General features: G+C 48.8%; 1 protein-coding gene across 1 annotated transcript in view; it reads left to right on the forward strand.

Annotated features, from left to right (window-relative positions):
- Nucleotides 1–18,788, forward strand: part of PLEKHG4 (pleckstrin homology and RhoGEF domain containing G4) — a 97,552-nt gene that overhangs the window by 62,466 nt on the left and 16,298 nt on the right. The window contains exons 8-13 of the mRNA XM_055000447.1: nucleotides 32–148; nucleotides 712–810; nucleotides 2,425–2,573; nucleotides 11,995–12,133; nucleotides 12,815–12,937; nucleotides 14,609–14,803. Coding sequence (XP_054856422.1) covers nucleotides 32–148; nucleotides 712–810; nucleotides 2,425–2,573; nucleotides 11,995–12,133; nucleotides 12,815–12,937; nucleotides 14,609–14,803 — 822 coding nt within the window. The remainder of the gene's footprint in view (nucleotides 1–31; nucleotides 149–711; nucleotides 811–2,424; nucleotides 2,574–11,994; nucleotides 12,134–12,814; nucleotides 12,938–14,608; nucleotides 14,804–18,788) is intronic.

Raw genomic sequence — 18,788 nt, forward strand, 5'->3', positions numbered from 1 at the left:
GGTCGTGACCCACATGCCCCTGTCTCCTCAGGTGGAGCTTCTGACTTCTATAAAATCCCTCCACAAGCACATCGACAGCGCAAAACTGCCCCTAGAATTCGATGGGGCTCTTCCGTACTGCCATCTGGACTGGCTCCGCTTTCGAATGGTGAGTGGAGTGTGTGTGTGTGTGTGTGTGTGTGTGTGTGTTTGTGTCTGTCTGTCTGTCTGTCTGTCTGATTTCACAATAAAATCCCAAATGCTGCAGCCAGAATGCCCAGTTTGATGAGTGGAATTAGTGTCACAAACCAGGGAAACAGGTTCTCACCCCACCCCAACCCTGGTCACCATTTCTGGAAGCAGAATAAAGAAAGCGTTTGGAGGGGGCACTTGGTAGGGAAGCGGAGTCTGGGGTCAGTTGGGGTGATGGGGGATCCTCCAGAGCCTGCAGTGGGAACTTCTTTCTCTTGGTGGATTCACTCAAAACCTGCAGTTTGCTATACGCAATTATGGAGGCGGGAAACTTGGAAAACTGAAATGCAGTGTGGTATAGCGTATCAGTGGCACAGAATGTGAAAACAGTAGCGTGCAGTCGCTGAAAGAGTTCCTGCGTGGCATGTATGAAAGAAGAGAACTAAATTGGGCCAATGCGGTCTCTGGGAAAAGTGGGATCTGAGTTTTTTTTAAAAATCAGTACAAGAAAAACATGGCTGTCTGCTGTCACCCTTGCAGCGCCTGGAGCGTTTGCTGCACGGGTGCCAAGGCGCATCCACTTTCCTTGCAGAGGCCCTGCAGGCTGCCGAGACCAGCGCATTGCCAGACAGAGCAGAGGTGAGTCTTGCTTCTCCATTCTTTATTGCACCCTTTCAAGGCTATTAACCCCTCGCCCCCCCCCCCCCCAAACTCTCAGTTTCAAGAAGAATTCATCTTCCTTGCGGCATTTGCAGCAGGGTACAAAGCCAGGCATGTTCCAAGCAAGGCCTGTTGGGGTATTAAAGGGAAAAGAAAGGCTGTTGATCTGGGTGCCAGGTGAGGAGGGAGAGGGCAGCTAAAGCAGGCTAGAAAACTGCTAAACAATAATATACTTGACTGGATCTCCATTACACTGACTAACAGCGTGCTGCAGCCCTTGCTTTGGACTGCAGCACACAGACTCCTAGCTAGCGGATGCATCATTATTAAACACATCCTGCCCACATGGGCAAAAATAAGGAGCAGTTTGGGGAAGTTGCATGGGGTCTAGAAAAGGTGGAGAGGCCTGGCAGGAATTTCGAGGCTTCAGTAGAGAAGCAGAGGATCTGCAAATACAGAGAACTAGCTGCAAGGTCAGGAGTGGGTTTGGCTGGCATGAAGGGCTGTGCAGCGCCGTCCGTGTGGGTAACAATGTAGAGGCAGGTATCCAGCTTGTGCTGAGCTGCACAATCTTTGCTTCACCGGTAACAAAACCGTCCATTGCTGTCAGTGCCTGGTGATAGAGCACTATGATCCCCGCCGGAATGTTTTAAACCAATCAGTCTTCCAGCTTCCCAGCAGGCTGCTGTATTCCCTGTGGCAAAGCGCCTGCGTCCTGGCAGTTGATATCATTCCCTTACCAAGGAGAGAATGTAGTACATATAAGACTGACAAAATTTGTGGTAGGGTATGAGCTTCTTCAGATACTATGAAGAATAACATCCGTTGACCGTGGGGAGGACATTTGGGGGGGGGTCTTCTTTTCTCAGACTTTTCAAATCAGTCAAGGTCTCCCTCCAGTGCAATGGTGGCCCCTACAGATGGGTGCTTGCCATTCCAAAGTGTGCAGGGCCCAGAAGCACTGTTTGCCCACTTGGGGAAACCTTCACGCTCTCCGTCAGTTCCTGTAGAGCCCCCAGTGGGACAAAGCACTCCCCTGGGGCAGTTTCAGGAGAGGTACATGATGAGCAGAAGGCTGAAGTCCCTTCTCCCATGCCCTGGTCTTGATCTGAATCAGGCTCCATGTGTTTGGGAATTGAGTCCCCATCTGGCAACTCACAAGCACACGTGGCTTGTGTGGGCCCAGGAAAGAACGGAAGGGAAATCATCATGTGTAGTAAGGTCCAAATAGCTCTACTAAATCAGGGAATAGAGTGGGTGGGCGAAATCCTGAAGGAACACCTGGCTTTTGTGTAAGCAGATGGGGAGCTCCATCCTTTTTGGGTGAAGAGACTGGCGAAAACATAAACCTTCTGGCCTTTTTAACCGTCTGTTTTCCATGAACTTCAAGGAAGATGTGTGAGTGGGAGTACGGGCAGATCTAGATCTCTATAAATCTATAGATAGGAAGATCTCTGGGTGGGACAGGCATGACACAAGAAGTACAGGTCTTAGGATGGGACCTCTTGGAAAGCAAAATAGGAGTAATTATTGAAAAATAAAGAGTGCCATGAGCAGAACCTTGTGTATATGGGTTTTTTTTAAATTTCCCAGGAGGCCAATGCTTTGCTAAAGCACTACAGGCAGTTAATGAAGACTGTTCTTGAGGACTCACGCCTGGTCAGACTGCAGCTAGAGGGTGGGGCGCTGCTGGCCCGGTTGAGGAAGGAGGAATCTTGTGTTACTCTGACAGAGGACTACAGGTGAGCTGGCAAGGAAGTGGAGAGGCCGAGGCACAGGGCTGGGGAGGAAGGTACAAACTGTTCTGTCCCATGCTGCACACTGCAGGCTCCAGCAGTGTAATCCTAAATTACACCCTTCTAAGTCCATAAAAGTCAGTGATCTTGGGAGAGTAACACACATGAATCTGCCCTACACTGAATAAGATGCTTGGTCCATCAAGGTCAGGATGATTTGCTCAGACTGGCAGCGGCCAGGGTCTCAGGTCGAGGTCTTTCATACCACCTGCTACCTTTTAACAGGAGATGCCAAAAACTGAACCTAAGATCTTCTGCATCTTCTTCTGCCAGGGAACCGCAGCCCCTCCCCGAGGGTCTAACTCTGTTTAGGATTGCACTGTGAAACACCCATGGATGCTAAAATGCATCCCTGTCTGCCTGATGTATGTATTCTACACAAGATGGGTAGCCACGTTAGTCTGTCTGCAGCAACAGAAAAGAGCAAGACTCCAGTAGACCTATAAGACTAACAAAATTTGTGGTAGGGTATGAGCTTTCGTGAGTGACAGCTCACTTCTTCAGATAAGCTACACAGATTGCTGCTCACATGACTGTTAAAAGAAATTCAGGTTCTGCCCCAGAGTAAGTGACTCTGGATTAACGTCTTCAAATTATTAAAAACAAGACTTGCTTGCATTCCGAATAAGATTTGCACGAGAGCAAGGAGGGATTGTGCTCTTTTGCTAACAAACCGATATTCTATAAACGTGTCCAAAAGTACACCCACAACAGCACTCCATTGTGATTTTGTTTTGCTTCTTCCTTTTTTGCTGAATATTTTATATCAGTTTCCCGAGACTTGAAAGGATAGTGAGATTTCATTCCTGCATAAGCTTTTGTGGACTGAAGCCCTCTTTATCAGCTATGCTTAGTGGGTACTCGTTATGTATGCGAGTGCTGCCAAGTCACAACCCACTTCTGGCAACCCAAAGCAAGAGAGGAACAGAGGTGGTTTACCGTTGCCTTCCTAAGTAGAGCAACCGCTGCCTTCCTTGGGGGTCTCCCATCCAAGTACTGACCAGGGCCAACCCTGCTTAGCTTCCAAGGTCATGCCGCCTTCCCATCCCCAGCAAGTCTTCATTAACCAGACATTTATATGTGAGGTCATGAAAAGGCAAGTGTTGTCACTTCATGATGTCAAGAGCTAGCGGCTGTTTCAGGGGTCAGGAACGGAGAACGCCCGACCACCCTGTCAAAGGGTGACTCTTAGTAGCTACAGAAATGTCTTATCTGCCAGACGGGCCTCTGCCGGAGGAGCAAACAGGTCATTCTGGGTGGGATCTTCGGGTCTCTTTCCCTCCTGCCAGCCTCTCTGCCTTTATTGATTTACTCAGGTGCATTACAAAGACCTCGGCTCCTGGTTGCCACGGCCTTACTGTCAAACCAGTTTGGTGTGTTTACCTTGTGTCGCTGCCCCACTGAAAAGCCCAAGCTGTCAGTAGCGTTAAGCTCTGTGTGCCATGGCCTTTCGCATGGGCGATTTTCTCCGCATGTGGCCCCGCACCTCTTCGGATTTTCTTCCAAATTCCGAACAATTAACCCCCCTCCCCCTTTCAGATGTCAAGGCTGTATTTTAAGAGTTCTGAGTTTTCTTTCTGTGCGGAAAAGGTGTAGGCAGAAAACTTGGAAGAAACCCTTGGAACACTGCATTGAAAACTGAAGGGGGAGTTACTCCTCTGGATTCAGAAGAAAACCCGAAGAGGTGTGGGGCTAAGCGTGGCAAAAATCGCTCGGGCAAAAAAGGCCCAAGCCACGTGAATGTCCCTGTCCGGCAGTTGTATGCAGAGGTGTGCCGAGTTCACAGCCTAGTGATGTGCTCGGGATCTGGGGTTCTTTAGGGAATGCTTCGAGTACAATTCAGGGACCTTTCATAGGGTTGACTTTCTGCCATGAAACCAAATTTTGAAAGCTCATGAAAGTGAAGCTTTTGGAGAGCCACCCTGGAAATCTTTCCTCTTGATTTGTCTCAGATGTCTGCCTGCCCGCCTGCCCGTCTGTCCGTTTGTCTGTCTATTTACACCCACCTTCCCCTTGTGGTTCAAGGCAGCTTAAAATAGGGTTGCCAGCTGCCCAGAGGGGGGGGGGAAGCCCTGCCCTGTTAATGGAGGCCCAACGGGATGTTATTTACCAGGTAATGTTATTTACCTGCATGCCATGAAAAGCTTCAGCTGCCCATTTCCACACATTGAGCCTCTAGTAGCAAGGGCAGGGTATTTTTCTTAAGGCCTGATGACAATCCTAAATTCTAAAAATTAAAAATGTACAAAAGACAGTAAAAAAAAAAACTCACAATGCCCCCCTGCTGTTGGGAAAATGGCAGGAGCTTTAACCTCCATAAAAAGTCTTAGCAAATAAAATGGCCTTGCAGCAACTCCTAAACATTCCTGAAGATGGCACCCTTGTAATCTCTTCAGAGTCCATTGCATGAGGTGGAAGCCATTACTGAGATGGGAAAGGTGCCCAGTGGGCCCCCTTAAGCACAGGAGCAGCTTGAAGGAATTAGAGCTTACAAGGGCTCAGACCTCCCTCTTCCTTCTCCTCTCTGTTCCCAGGAACATCTCACAACCTTCATAGCCTCAAGGTGAATGAAGAGATTTCCCATTCCAGCTCCTAACCCATGGATGCCTTCCATCAGTTGTTTCCCAGCATGCAATTCTGCTGCTGACTGTGATGATCAAAAGGTTGCATTCATCTCCATGCTCACGTTTCAAGTCCTCCTGCCCAGCCTCTGCACCTGGCCATCAGTGGCAAGTAGCCATATGCTCAGCCCCTGGCCTCCAAATTCTTCTGGGTCACATGCCAAGTGCTTGGGGTGGGGCGGAGGAGGCAGATAGTGGCGTACTCAGGGTTTTTCAGTTTACGGTGGAGGAAAAAGCAGGGCTTTTTTTCAGGGGGAACGCGGGGGAACGGAGTTCTGGAACCTCTTGAAAAAGGTCACATGGCTGGTGGCCCCGCCCCCTGATCTCCAGACAGAGGGGAGTTCAGATTGCGCCGAGCGGCGCGGAGGGCAATCTCAACTCCCCTCTGTCTGGAGATCAGGGGGCGGGGCCACCAGCCATGTGACCCTTTTCTCTGAGGGCAACCCACTGAGTTCCACCACCTCTTTTCCCAGAAAAAAAGCCCTGGGAAAAAGAATACTGGGGAGTTGAGGGTGGGGGCAACACAGGATACAGAGAAAGCAGATCAGAAAGGTATTACCCTCCCTCTCATAATATGAGAACAGAAGGCTCTTATCTAAACTTACTAGCAGTAGGTTCAGAACAGTACTTGCCTTGCTATATCAGAGCATAGGTCCTTCTCCTTTAGTATTCAGTGATATTCCAACACCCCTCAGCCAGATCCCACGGGACGTAAAGGCCAACATCCCCCATCCCCTTGTGGTTTGCTCCTGCTATCAAGTATTCAGAGCTATACTGCCTCTGAACATGGAGGAACCATTTACCTAATTACCGTGTTTTAATTGCCACTGCTAGCAACGCTCACCTAATCTTGTGAGAGCAAATGCTGCAAGTGCATTCTGGGTGAAAAGTGCTGCTTTTCCTCCCACCTGAGCTGAACATCCTTTCCCTTCATTCTGCTGCCTGTGTCTGCTTGTCCTGACTGTTTTGCAAAGCTGTTTTCTTATTCCTCAGGAGCTAAAAGGATCTTGAGTAGCCAGGGTGGGAAAGATTGTGCCCTGAGAGCGCTGCCAGTCAAAGCAGGCAATGCTGACCTTCCTGTGACAGTATGGCTATGTTTGCCTATTGGCATACAAGCTCTCTCTCTCCCTCCCTCCCCCCCTCTCCCTCCCCCCTACTCATGGCTATTGCCGTAAGCAGAAATTAAAATGGGAAGAACCTTACTTATTATCATGTCTCTGATGTTTAATTATTGCTCCTATGTATTTTGCCGCAGAAAGAGTAACAGAATCCTTTTCGTCCAATAATAACCATGTCACCTGCGCTTCTCACATTAGGTACTTCCATATTTTTAAGTAGAGGGATGATTAAGCTAGCCCTCAACTCATTAAATATGGGACACTCTATAATCATACGTTCAATGGTTTCAATTTTATCATATGGGCATCTGCGTATGGTACTTTCTTGGATCTGCCCTCTAAAACTGCCGAGGGAGCAGGAGCATTCATTCTGGCCAGAGTCAAAGTTCTCGTGAGCTTCAGTACTGTCAAATGATAAAAATACTTCGGCAGTTGCTTCGGGAAGGCGGTACCTAAGTAAAGGGTCGAACGTACCTTGTGTGCCCTAACAGACGTACTAGTAATGTCCAACTTCCGGACGTGCATTTTCATTTGCCTAATTATATTTTTGGTTTCTGTATTCTTGACCATATTGTTTGTTACTCCTAGGGATTTCATTTTCTTTCCCCATAGTCATATAACTGTCAGTCAGATCTAGCCTCCCATGGGAGCTCTCTGGAGGGCTTTCCAGGATTTGTCGTTGTCCTTTAACTGTAGGTTCATGTTTGGATGCTAGAAAAAAGGACAGTTGTCTTTCTGTCCCATGCCATGAGAAGCTTATGCAGCCTGCTTTCAGTTGTGAAGGGGGCAAGCACACCCTGAATTCATGGGTCAGACCTTCTGGGGCGGCTTGAGCAGGACGGGGGCAGTTAAAGCTATTGCCAATGTCCAGGAGCGGCCTGGAGATCTTCCGGAATTCCAGGCAATGGAGGTAGTTTTCTTGGAGAAAATGGGTGCTTTGGAGGATGGACTCTATACTCAGCTGAGGTCCATCCCTTCTCCAAACCTCCACATTCCCAGGCTCCACCCCTAATTCTCCAGGAATTTCCCAACCCAGAGTTGGCAGCACTAGTATCATAACCCCCATGTGCTTCAAGAAGCAGGAATGGGCTGACTTCGTGCTATGGCTCGCAGATAGAAAAGTCGCCAGTTTGTCTCGTACTGCAGGAGGACAACAGGGAGTTGTTCCTCAAAGAACAGCAGGTTTGGTAGGGTTCAAGAAGAGCCTTCCTGCTTCCTCAGGTCTGAGTCCCTATACAATCTCTGCCCAGGGAAAGAAGCATTTTTTGGAAAATAGTTCAGTGGTTGAGCCGAGCATGTGCTTTGTAGGCAGAAGATCCCAGGTTCAGCCTGCAGCATCTCCATTGGAAAGGTCTTGGAGAACAGGTGTTGGAAAAGATGTTTCACAGCCTGAGCATCAATAATGATAAACAGTGTTGAACTTAGATGGTTCAGTGATTGTAGTTGGCATAAGGAAGCTTTATGAGGTCAGTTTTCTCAGAGAACATAAAACAGCCGAGCCTGTTGATATTCTTGACCAGTCAGACTGTTGAGGAATTTACAGGCGGCTGTTCTGGGGATGATCTGGAGAGGGCAGCCTTCATCTGCATCATATCTCTTTGATGCCTGAAGTTGAAGGGCCTCGTGTGAAACTTTAATCTCCTTGCCTATCAGAGCCATGTCTTCATGGCTGTGCCTGAGACAGAAGCACCTCAGAGCATCCCAATCTGTGCACATTATGCGCCTGCCAGGTTCCAGCTCCAGACAGAGTGCACTTTTCATGTGAAATTAGATACACCTGAAAACAAATTAACATTTAATGTCGTTTTGTAGCAGATTGGTTTGTAATTGGCTGAGCAATCAATAACATTGACGTAAATGTCCATATTACTAAAATTTGATTGGCTTGGATCCAGCAGAGCATTTCCATGGACAGAAAGATTTCCATCTGCACAGTGTGACTTTCTCATCTCCCCTCCCCCACTATAGCCCCAAATTTCCCCCAAATGTGCAGCATTTCTTAGGGCGAGGCAAGAAAGTCAGAGTTGTTACTGCCAAACCCTTTCTGCCTACAATCCATTGGCTCCGCAAGGGATGCCTCCTAGATTCTTGTGTCTGCACCTGGCCAAGTAGAGCTTCTTTCTGTTGGCTTCAGTTGCAGGACATGGCCTCAGGCCAGCCTTCTGGGTTCTTGGTTTAAAGTTAAACTAGAGCCACAGAAAACTCACAGTCCAAACTAGCAGGTATATTTGTGGGGTGGGGTGCTGCCAACGAGAGAAGGCCCTGCAGTAGCCCCATTGCCCCCAGATGTGTATCCTGCCCACCCTAAGTGCTTGTAAACCCTTTAGGAAGTGTCCCTTTGTGAAAGACTTACCTGTTATGTGTAATTTTGGAATTATTTTCTGCTCCAAGCTGTTTTTTTAACAGCCTGCTAGTGTGGTAGCTATGATTTAAAGGGGCCTCTCTTTTTAAAAACAAAAAAACAAAAAAAAACCCTTCCCAAGTTGCATTTATCACTGCCGGGGAAACCTCAGCCTTTCTCTTTCAAATTGTAGCACCCCACGGCACTACAGTCTGTTTGGAAATAATCTTGGTGCTCTTCCCTGTGAAATGCAGTTCTGCCCTCAGCGTCAGAAGCTGGTTCTCACTCAAGGTGACTGGATTAGACCCATTTCAGCGGCAAAAGTCCCCATGTGCCTAGGAAAGAAGACCCAGGCTGGACCTCCCAGTTAGAACACACTAGCTAGGCCGGAGCTGCAAGACGATGCTTCGAAAGGAGCTTTATTGCCTTGAAAATGTCCTCCTGCCTTGCTGAAGGGAAGGACGGGTCCGGAAGAGGAACTTGCGGGCCGGCAGGCTGATTGGCAAACAGCCAGTCCTCAAAATACCAGTCAGGGAGTCGTGAATGGGAACTTCAGACCTGTCGGGAAGTGTTTTAGTCATGAATTTTTTTGCATTTATGAGGAGCTCGGTTTTCTCTGCAGCGCTTGCTGCCTCACAGTAACAGCTGTTCAAGCCTCGCTTGAAGGAGAACCATGGTTTTGCCCAGACCCAAGGACCAATTATTACCATCTGTTGGTCTGCCCCACAAGTTTGCTTTGCTATGGCGTGGGCTTGGGGGTCAGCGCGAGATGAGAACAGTTCAGGTTTTCCTCCCAGAGGAGGCTTCACGGTGCCTATTGCTGAAGGGCTCCAAGACCCTCAAAGAAGTGCTGGGGAAGGGCCTGCCTGCCAGCCATGGACTTTGGTAACCTGAAGAGCGTGTGCCCGTGTTGCCACATTGGAGAAACCGGACATAGAAGCAGCAGCCTCTGGTTGCTATGGGGAATGCACTCTTACCTTCTCTAAAACAGCCCCCTGCCATCCTGCCATTTCATCCTCAAGGACAGCTAATTTCACCCTTGAGGGGGGTGAAAGAGACTTTGCTTTGGAATGGGATCCTGCAGAAAGGAATACTGCCCAAAACGGATTTTTGACATATAAATTACCCTAGAATTAATAGTCTGGCACTCACCGTTTCCTCTCCAGAAACTGTGGCTGGAATGTTCTTCCCTCCTTTAAAAGCAATTATAATGAAGGAAAAGAGCATTCAGGGGAACCTAAAGCAGTCCTCGACATGAAACTGCAGTCCTGGACATGAATGGGGGGTGGGTGATTCCATCTGGAAACTATGCACAGGGGAAACCTCGTCAGCAAGGCAGGGCATCGTGGGTGGTTTTCCACTGCGTGGCTTTTCTTCCTTCGAAGGCCTGTGGGGAGGCCTTCTCAACCAAGTCATGATCTTCTGTTTTACACAAAGTAGATGGCCGTTGCCGGGGTCCTGTCAACCCAGATGTATGGTGGGAGTGCCAAGTTAAATCTTAACTCCCAGACATGTGGGGACCCAATTAGGATCAAAAGTGTGGCATGCTGGGAGAAGGGGCTTAAGCTTTCTCTCCACCCCAACCTGAAACGGCCCTGTGGAGACACTATTTGTTCTGTTTGGGAATCTTCTGTATAGTTCATCAGTATGTAAAAGATTCTGCCGTAGGGCAAATAACAGGTCCCCTGGACTGCTTCAGGTCAGAAAAATGGCACGAGGGGGAAAGGTTTCTGCCCCCTTTCTCCACAGGGTTATGGTCCTGATCCAAACAGAGCCTCTTTGTATCTGGGAATCTTCAGTTGCAACGCAGCACATCTGGTTTGACAGGACACAGGTGTTTATTTATTTATTTCATTTATAGTCCACCTTCCTCATTGAGACTCAAGGTGGATTACACAGTATGAGATTAGCACAATCAGTATCAAGTACGTTTCCATACAGTATCAAGGACGTCTCCATAAACAATGCCATTGGGTAAACAGATACAAGTTTAAAAAGACATTGCATTAGCGAGAATCCAATACAGAGTAGAAGAAATACTGAAACAGAACATAATCAATTCTAGGACTAACATTAGACAACATAAAGCACAGGTAGTGCATAGGAGTACATATTTAAAGCAACAGATAATATGTAAGGCAACATAACGGTGAAGTCTGTGGTCATTCTCTCATTGGCAAAACATCTGAGACCCCCTCCCTACAGTACAGCCCTCCCATTTGAGTAAAAAGCCTTTTTGAATAATTCGGTTTTGCATCATTTGCGGAAAGCCAGGAAACTGGAGGCTCTCCTGACCTCCTCAGGCAGGCCATTCCACAGGGTAGGGGCCTCCAACTCAAAACAGCAAAGGTGGGTCCTTTTCACAAAGGACTGTGCAAGCCTTCCAGTCACACAGACCTCTTCCTTAGGAAGTGTGGGGAGGTAGCCGTCCCCTTCTTGGTAGGCAATGGCATTCACACCAGCACAACGTTTTGCTGTGCTAATTCCTGTCAGGTCAGCACTGGTGTTAAATGTGCTTGAAAGGCATTGGGCTTTCTGTGGGACTGGAGTGACAGCCCACCTTGAGGACTGGTGTAGGGAGAGCAGTTCTCTCCCCCTGAGGGCTTCTGTGCCCACTTCCATCAGTACCGCCAGGGGGAAGCCGCCTGCTGTGGTGCCAGCAAAAATGCAAGTTCAGGCAGCTAAAGAATTGGGCTCTATTCCATAAAAGCGTATACCTGAATAAAATCCTGTCGCTCTTTAAGGTGCCATGAGAATCCTCATGATGATGATGATGATGATAACTGTGCTTATATACAGATTAGTGCCTCACCCAGAGCGGTGAACAAATTAGAGTTATTATTATCTCCACAATACAGCTGGGGAGCTGGGGCTGAGAGGAGTGGCTGACCCATGGCCACCTGCTGAGCTCAGGGCAGTAGTGGGATTCGAACCTGGAGAGTGCTGGTTTGCAGCCACAGCTGTCCCAGCAGACTAATGCAGCCGCCCCTTCTGGAATGACCACTTGGAGAATGTGTCACTGGCAGCCTCTCTGTTCTCAGCGGCCCCGCCTCCGTCTGGGCCCTTCCTCCTGGCCCACTGCACCTTCTCTTGAGGTTTTGCTGCTTCCCCACTCTTTTGATCCCCAATCTTTATTTTGGGGGGACGGCCATCTTTGCAGCCATTCTGGGACATGGAAATTCCCATCAAGGAATGGGGAGGGAGTGGCTTGCGAGAGTGCTGGCACCTAACTGGTGTTTGTCAGAATCTGACACGCCAGCAACTGACTGCCTGTGCTTCCCCCTCAGAGATGCCCTCGAGGCGGCCGCCACGCTTTACAACCGGGTGGACGAGGGCATCCACCAGCTGGTGAGGATTTCAAACAAGCGGATTGAGGCCCTGGAGCTGGTGATGGACTTTGAGGCCTTCGAAGAGTGCTCCCGAGAGGTTTGTTGTCGACCCAGGGGGGTTTGTGCAGCCTGGTTCTGTTGAGCGATGGTTGGAGCAAAATTGGACATACTTAGGCAGTGAAGTGGGAAGATTCTTCATCCTGGCGCCTTCTGGGGGCCTTTAAATGAGAGCTATGCAAGGCTGAGGGGATGTTGGGTGGTAGGCCTTGCTTATGCCCTCCTCTTTAGGGCATAAGCATTCCCAGCAGCACCCAGGGGCCATAACAATTGCAGGACCTGCATTTCCTGCGGTTCCAAGCCCCCCAGCTGCTGCTGTTGTGCGTACTAATGCCAGCATCCAAACTCTGAAGCTTGAGCCTTTCCTACAGAGGCAGTTTCCTTTCATCAGGAAGTTTGGGAAAGGGCCGTTGGTGGGCTGGCCCCTGAGAATATGTGTGGTCCAAAAGAGATCAGTTTCAATTGGCCCAGATTCCAGTGCGTGGAGCTGGCTTTTGAACTTGGTTGTCTTATGCCCAAGTATACACTGGACCACGCCGGTTTGGCTGCCTGGTGCACCAGGGCTTTAAAAGCAGCAGAGAGAGGCCTCTCTTAATTTGGCAGAAGAGGAACACGTGCCCTCCAAATGATGACTTTCACGTTCTTCCCAGATCTGGACAGCTCCCTGGCATAGATTCACCAATAACAAGGCAACTGTTGGACCTCTTTTTTTTCCTCTTAGGTCAGCAGCTGGATCGAGAATGTTGGCCAACAGCGGCTCACAGAGCTGACTGAGATGGACGATTCTTTGGAGGTCCTGCTTCAAGCACAGAAGCAGTTCCAGGATTTTGAGCTGGTTGCTGATGTGAGTGTGAAGTGGAGCCTGTGGCAAACTGTGCAAATCCATGACATGCTTGCCCAGAGGCAACCTCGTTTTTGTTATTGTAATGCATATTCCAGGGCTGAGTGCTGGTGCTGAACATACTGGCCGGTGTTAAGCTCTTTCCCTGCATTTTTAAGACCCTGATTCTGCCCGGGTGGCCTATACTCTGCTGGGCTGCCTGTGGCGAGAGGTGGTGGAGATTTGGCTGGCCTGGAAAAACTCCCTGGTTGAAGTGCTGTGGAAAGCTTATGCTGACCACCTTCCTCCTGCTGAAATTTCACTTTAAATGATATTCAGGACCCACTCCTACATTGTCATGTTGAGGGCCCACAGCTCTGACCCATGGCAAACACCTCACGTACAGATTTCACAGCCCACTATTTGTATAAAGCTGAGATAAAGCTGATGATGAAGCTAGTAAACTTAAAGAGTTGTGCTGTATTTCAGGCTTTTCTGTTCCCTCTTTACCTGGGGCCTCTGAGGGCCCATTATGTTTTTCTTCTGCCCTCCCTGAACATCCTTGTGCCCACGCAAACACTCGTGCTGCGAGTTCCCTGCTGGAAACTTAATCCCCAGGCATGTATGGGCCTGATTTGGTTACGGACTGCAGCATGCAGGGAGAGACAGGTCCTAAAATGGCCCAGGGTGCTGTTTGCCTTCTAGGGGAAATGGGCGTACCACACCACTATCTGTGCAGTCCCCAATAGGACAAATAGAACCCTCCAATCAGGGAAGAGTCATGGGGGAAGCCCCTCCGTCCACATGCCACGGCCTCAACCCACGTGGTGCCCTTGAATGCCTAGGAACTGAGTTCTCAGCGTGGAACTCACCATGCACGTCTGATTGTGTCCGCCAGGGGAGGGTGTGAGGAAAACATAGCAAGTAGTCGTCTGAGCTGTGCACTGAGCCCTCCAGTCCACCCTTGTCACTCAGCCTACCTTTCAAACCTTTTCTGCAAGGTGGTGAGCCACAGACCTGTCCTGCGGGTACAGCGACAGAGCTGGCCACTCGGCCAAGAAGGACCCCACCCTTCAGTAGATCCAGAGGAGTTAGCCGTGTTAGTCTGTAGTAGCAAAATCAAAAAGAGTCCAGTAGCACCTTTAAGACTAACCAACTTTATTGTAGCATAAGCTTTCGAGAATCACAGTTCTCTTCCTCAGATGTAACTTTATTGTAGCATAAGCTTTCGAGAATCACAGTTCTCTTCCTCAGATGTAACTTTATTGTAGCATAAGCTTTCGAGAATCACAGTTCTCTTCCTCAGATGTAACTTTATTGTAGCATAAGCTTTCGAGAATCACAGTTCTCTTCCTCAGATGTAACTTTATTGTAGCATAAGCTTTCGAGAATCACAGTTCTCTTCCTCAGATGTAACTTTATTGTAGTATAAGCTTTCGAGAATCACAGTTCTCTTCGTCAGATGCATGGAGGGCAAGAGGAAACTGGTCAGATATATAGGTGGAGAGGGGAGGGCGGAGTAGATGCAAACAGTAGCTTCTGATACGGAGATCAGTTTGCTTCTGTTAAGGAAGTCAGTTACTTCTGATAATGAGATAACCATTCGTAGTCTCTGTTCAGTAGATCTTGGTAGCACTCAAAGAACCTGTCTGTCTCGTCAGTGGATTTTTCCTCACTGATCTGCTTTGCTTTCAGGAATACTGCCAAAGAGGAAAGGAAGCTCTGGGGAAGATGGGCAGGTGGGAAGACGTTTGTTCTGCTGAGCTGCACGCAGCATACGGGATAAAACTGCAGATGTGGAGGAACCAACTGATGGGATTCTGCAGCCGACTGGAGGCCAGCAGGAGCCGGATTGACTGGACCGCCAAACTCTATGAGTTTTTTGACCAGGTGAGGTCCCCTGCAAGGGGAGGAGGAAGGGCCTTCCTTCCGGGTCAGGGAAGGCCACCTGTGATACCTTATCTAACATTTTTGTCCTGCCTTCCTCTGTGGAGCTCAGGGCAGCATACATGATTTTCCATTTTATCCTCACATCAACAACCCTGCGAGGTAGGTAGGCTGAGAAAGAGAGTGACTGGCCTAAGGCCACCCTGCATATTCATAGCAGAGTTGGGATTTGAACTTGGGTCACCCAGACCCTAGACTAATACTGTAACTACTGCAGGATAGTGGCTCTGTATTTAAGGATTGGTTCACAAAAGCACACACACCCTGAGAGTCTCTCTGTACAAGACGCCTTGACTCACATTCGTCAAGTGTAGGGAGACACAATGTTAGCCTGGAAGGGTAGTTTAAAAAGACAGAGCCGGTGGAGATCTCTCCTCAGAGGGTTTGTTAATTTCATCTTTGCCTCCCCAAAGGCTCTGTCAGTTTCACCTCTTCAGTCTAAAATTGTGTGGGATGGAACCAGAGGGCAGCAAGGAATGGAAATGGGCTGGAGCTGTTTTCCAGAGTCAGGCTTGGACCTGTAGAGGTTGTAATGGGCTGAAGTTTCCCTTCTGGCATTTCACAACCCCTTCACACAGCTCCAGGGTATAGCAAAGCCTTTGCCCTGCCACCAGCTCTGTCTTTTTAAACTACCCTTCCCAACTAACATTGCATCTCCCGACACGTGTTCTTCACGTGTCAGATGTCTCATGTAGAGAGACTCAGTCAATCATCATCTAACTCAGGAGAGCGTTTAAGCTCCTCAAGCAAGGACCATGGTGAGGCATTAGCATTTGTTCTGCCCCACACCTTTCTTTCCTTGACCATTTAAGCTTCTGCTTAGCCAAAAATAAAGCTGTTCCTCAAAGCTCTTTCTGCAATGCAACAGTATTTCACAGGGATGCTTTGAAGAACATATTTTTTTTGCAGAGTAAACCCTTAACACTTTGACATGATTATTGTTTGTAGACTGAAAAGCTTTTCCAGAGTTTGGTGGCCCCAGTCTACAGGCTGCATTACTTCACTTCCCTGCCCCATCCCATTGAGCCTTTATGCTACGACTTGCACCTGTGACTCAGAAGGCTAGGCTGAGAGAAGGTGACTGACCCAAGGTCACCCACTGCATTTCCATGGCAGAGTGGGAATTTGAACCCAGGCCTTCCATTTCTCAGTCTGATACTCTTAACAACTGCACCACATGTGGTGTTGACGCCCATGGCTGGCAACCCAGTTAGGATCCAAGGTGGGAGACCTCAGTTGTCATTCTTCCCGTGTCTGCTTAACCCCTGCAAATTCCTCCCTGTGTTGAGGGAGTCAGACTGAGCTGGCAGGCATTCATTGATAGCTGCAAGCTTGTGAAGACTGAGAGCCAAGCTACAAGTGACGCCTGACACAGGTTGGACACTTGTCAGCTTCCCTCAAGTTTTGATGGGAAATGTAGGCATCCTGGTCTTGCAGCTGTAATGGAGAGCCAAGCTGTAAAAACAGGATGCCGACATTTCCCATCAAAACTTGATGGAAGCTGACAAGTGTCCAACCTGTGTAAGGCGTAACTTGTAGCTTGGCTTTTACTTAGCATGCGAGAAGGTCCCTGTGCTTGCAAGAGATCCAGGCAGCCTTTGCAGGGGTGTACACGCATGTGCATGTGTGTCTTTTGTGAGAGCAGAGGTTTCACTCTCTGGGTGGGGAGCAGCGCTTTGTGGCAGAACACACAAGGAAGGCTGCCTGGGTCTTCTCAGGCTGGTTCCAGCTGTGCAAGCAGCCCTTCCCCCAGCCCTCCCCCACCCTTCCTTTCTTCTAGTTACCAGGGACAGTCCATCTGGTATTTTGGCTGTCAGTGTTTGCTTGTATGGGGGGCTCCACTCATTGGTTGCTCCGGCCTTTGGGGCCGGCTGCAAAGGATGAGAGAAAGCAGCCCTGGGGGCTTGGCGCCTGCCCTGCACATTATGGACCCTCTCGGTAGAACCACGAAGGTATGCCTCTTTAGCCTCTTTAGCTTCCTTTGCATCGCTCGGGTTGTGTTTTTGAGTGGACTCAAGAGTTTCTTTCTGTCTGAGCATCAGTAGCAGGGCAGGGGAGGGCTAGGTAGCCCTCTGGCATCTGGAGGAAGTCTCTAACGCCGGCAGAGCTTATGGGGAACAGGGATTTGTGTGAATCAGTGTGTGTAGCCCTGGTGCAGAAGGCCCAAGATCTCGTTGGTGCCTGCCTGGCTGGTTCCGAGCTCATGACAGACGACCTCCTTCCAGGCCACAGCGCAGCAACTGGGCAGCTGCAACAGAGGGGGCCGTGAACTGGTATCAAAGCCAGGGCTAGTCTTTGGTCCTCTGGTCCTACCTACCAAGACTAGTGACAGATTGGCCTTTGGACTCTACCTCTCAACTTTGGCAGAACCAGATGATAGCACGTTTTGCTTTCTGAACCTTGAGCAAAAGCTCCGTGGAAGACTTTTAAAGGGCTAGAGTCCTTGGAACATGAGCAGCTCAAGTTTGTTGATTTACAAATGCGCAGTTTAACCAAGCAGGGGGTGGGTGGGTGGGGAGGAGTGGGAGAAGCAGGCTTACTTTTAAGGTGTGCTAATGAAGTATCCGCACACATGCCGCCACCACCCTGGAGTTTCACATTCTTTCAGTACACAAAGTTTGTTTCTAGAGTGTGGCGGATGAAGAATGCCCCCTAGTGTTGAGAAGGACTGGAGGGGCCATTTCAGGTGGCAGTTTTATTTTATTTTGTTTGTTTGTTTGTTTGTTTGGATTTTTAGTCTGCCCTCCCCACCAGGTGGGCTCAGGGCAGAGTACAAAATTTCAGTTTACATAAATAACACTTAAAAACAGATAAAACATTATACAAATAATGTTTGTATAAAACATTATACGATTTCCTCCTGTGGTTGTTCAGCAACTAATTTCCTGAGTTTTGACCTGGTTTCAAGATTCCCCGGTCAGTCTGAGCTCCTTTCTGGAGAAAAATCTGCTTGCCACTTAGGACATCCTGCCCCTGTACACTTGCAGAGCTTGAGCTTGGGGAAACCAGGGTGGCTGAACAGGGAAAAAAGCAGAAAAACTTGACTGCACTATAGATCTGCAAATCTTCCGGAGCAACTTGTTTTAGCATCTACCCAGACGGGTTCCAGGGAGAGTAGAAAGTTAGACACATTGTGCTCCCAGAAACAAAAGCTGGCTGTTAACTAGCCTGTTGCAGACCCGAGAGGCCGGCGGGAGGTATTGTCAAAGCATCCACATTAGCATCTTCCCTTCTGGCACAAAGCCGCCAAGTCTCCGGAGGGGGTGCATGTCTGTGGACCGGCATCCGTGAGTCCAGACTCTTCCTCTGGCTTTTAGTCTGACCAGCTTCAGTATTTCCAGAAGGGGAAATCTTTGCAATTCTGCCCTTTGCAAGAATCCGAAAACTGTTAGATCCAGCTTGGTACAGGGAAAAGGGAAAAAATGCATAAGGTGTGTATGAGGAGCGGGGAGGGATGAATAGGAAATTCACGACAAAAAAGACCCAGCCGTGTACAATTCAAGATCTGTACTATGAGCCAAATCCTCTCCCTCTCCCCTGCTGCCATTGAAAGCTACTTGTTGCATACATTTGGTACCTGTATTTTTCCCACCAGGGCAAATTGGGAAGGATGTAGATCAAGTAAACAGCACAGGGCGGGAGAGGGGAGGGTGCAGTTTAACAATCTCGCCCTCCAGCACCATGGCCCCAGCTCATCTCAGGAAGCAGCTGCTTTTTGATAAGATTAAAGAAATGTAGAGATCCAAGCATCAAGTTTCCACATTTCATGTAGTAGTGCCCTGATGCCACCCATAATTTCCAACACTTATATCTGGCCACGATTGCTAGAAACTTGACTTCCAAACTGTACTGAATCTGGAATTTCCAGGAGGGCGAATTCTGAAATACGATATTCTGGGTACCGTAAGAAGGTATGTCTTGGATCTGT

This window comes from Eublepharis macularius, chromosome 16 (genome assembly GCF_028583425.1).
Source record: "Eublepharis macularius isolate TG4126 chromosome 16, MPM_Emac_v1.0, whole genome shotgun sequence".
NCBI classification, from domain to species: Eukaryota; Metazoa; Chordata; class Lepidosauria; order Squamata; family Eublepharidae; genus Eublepharis; species Eublepharis macularius.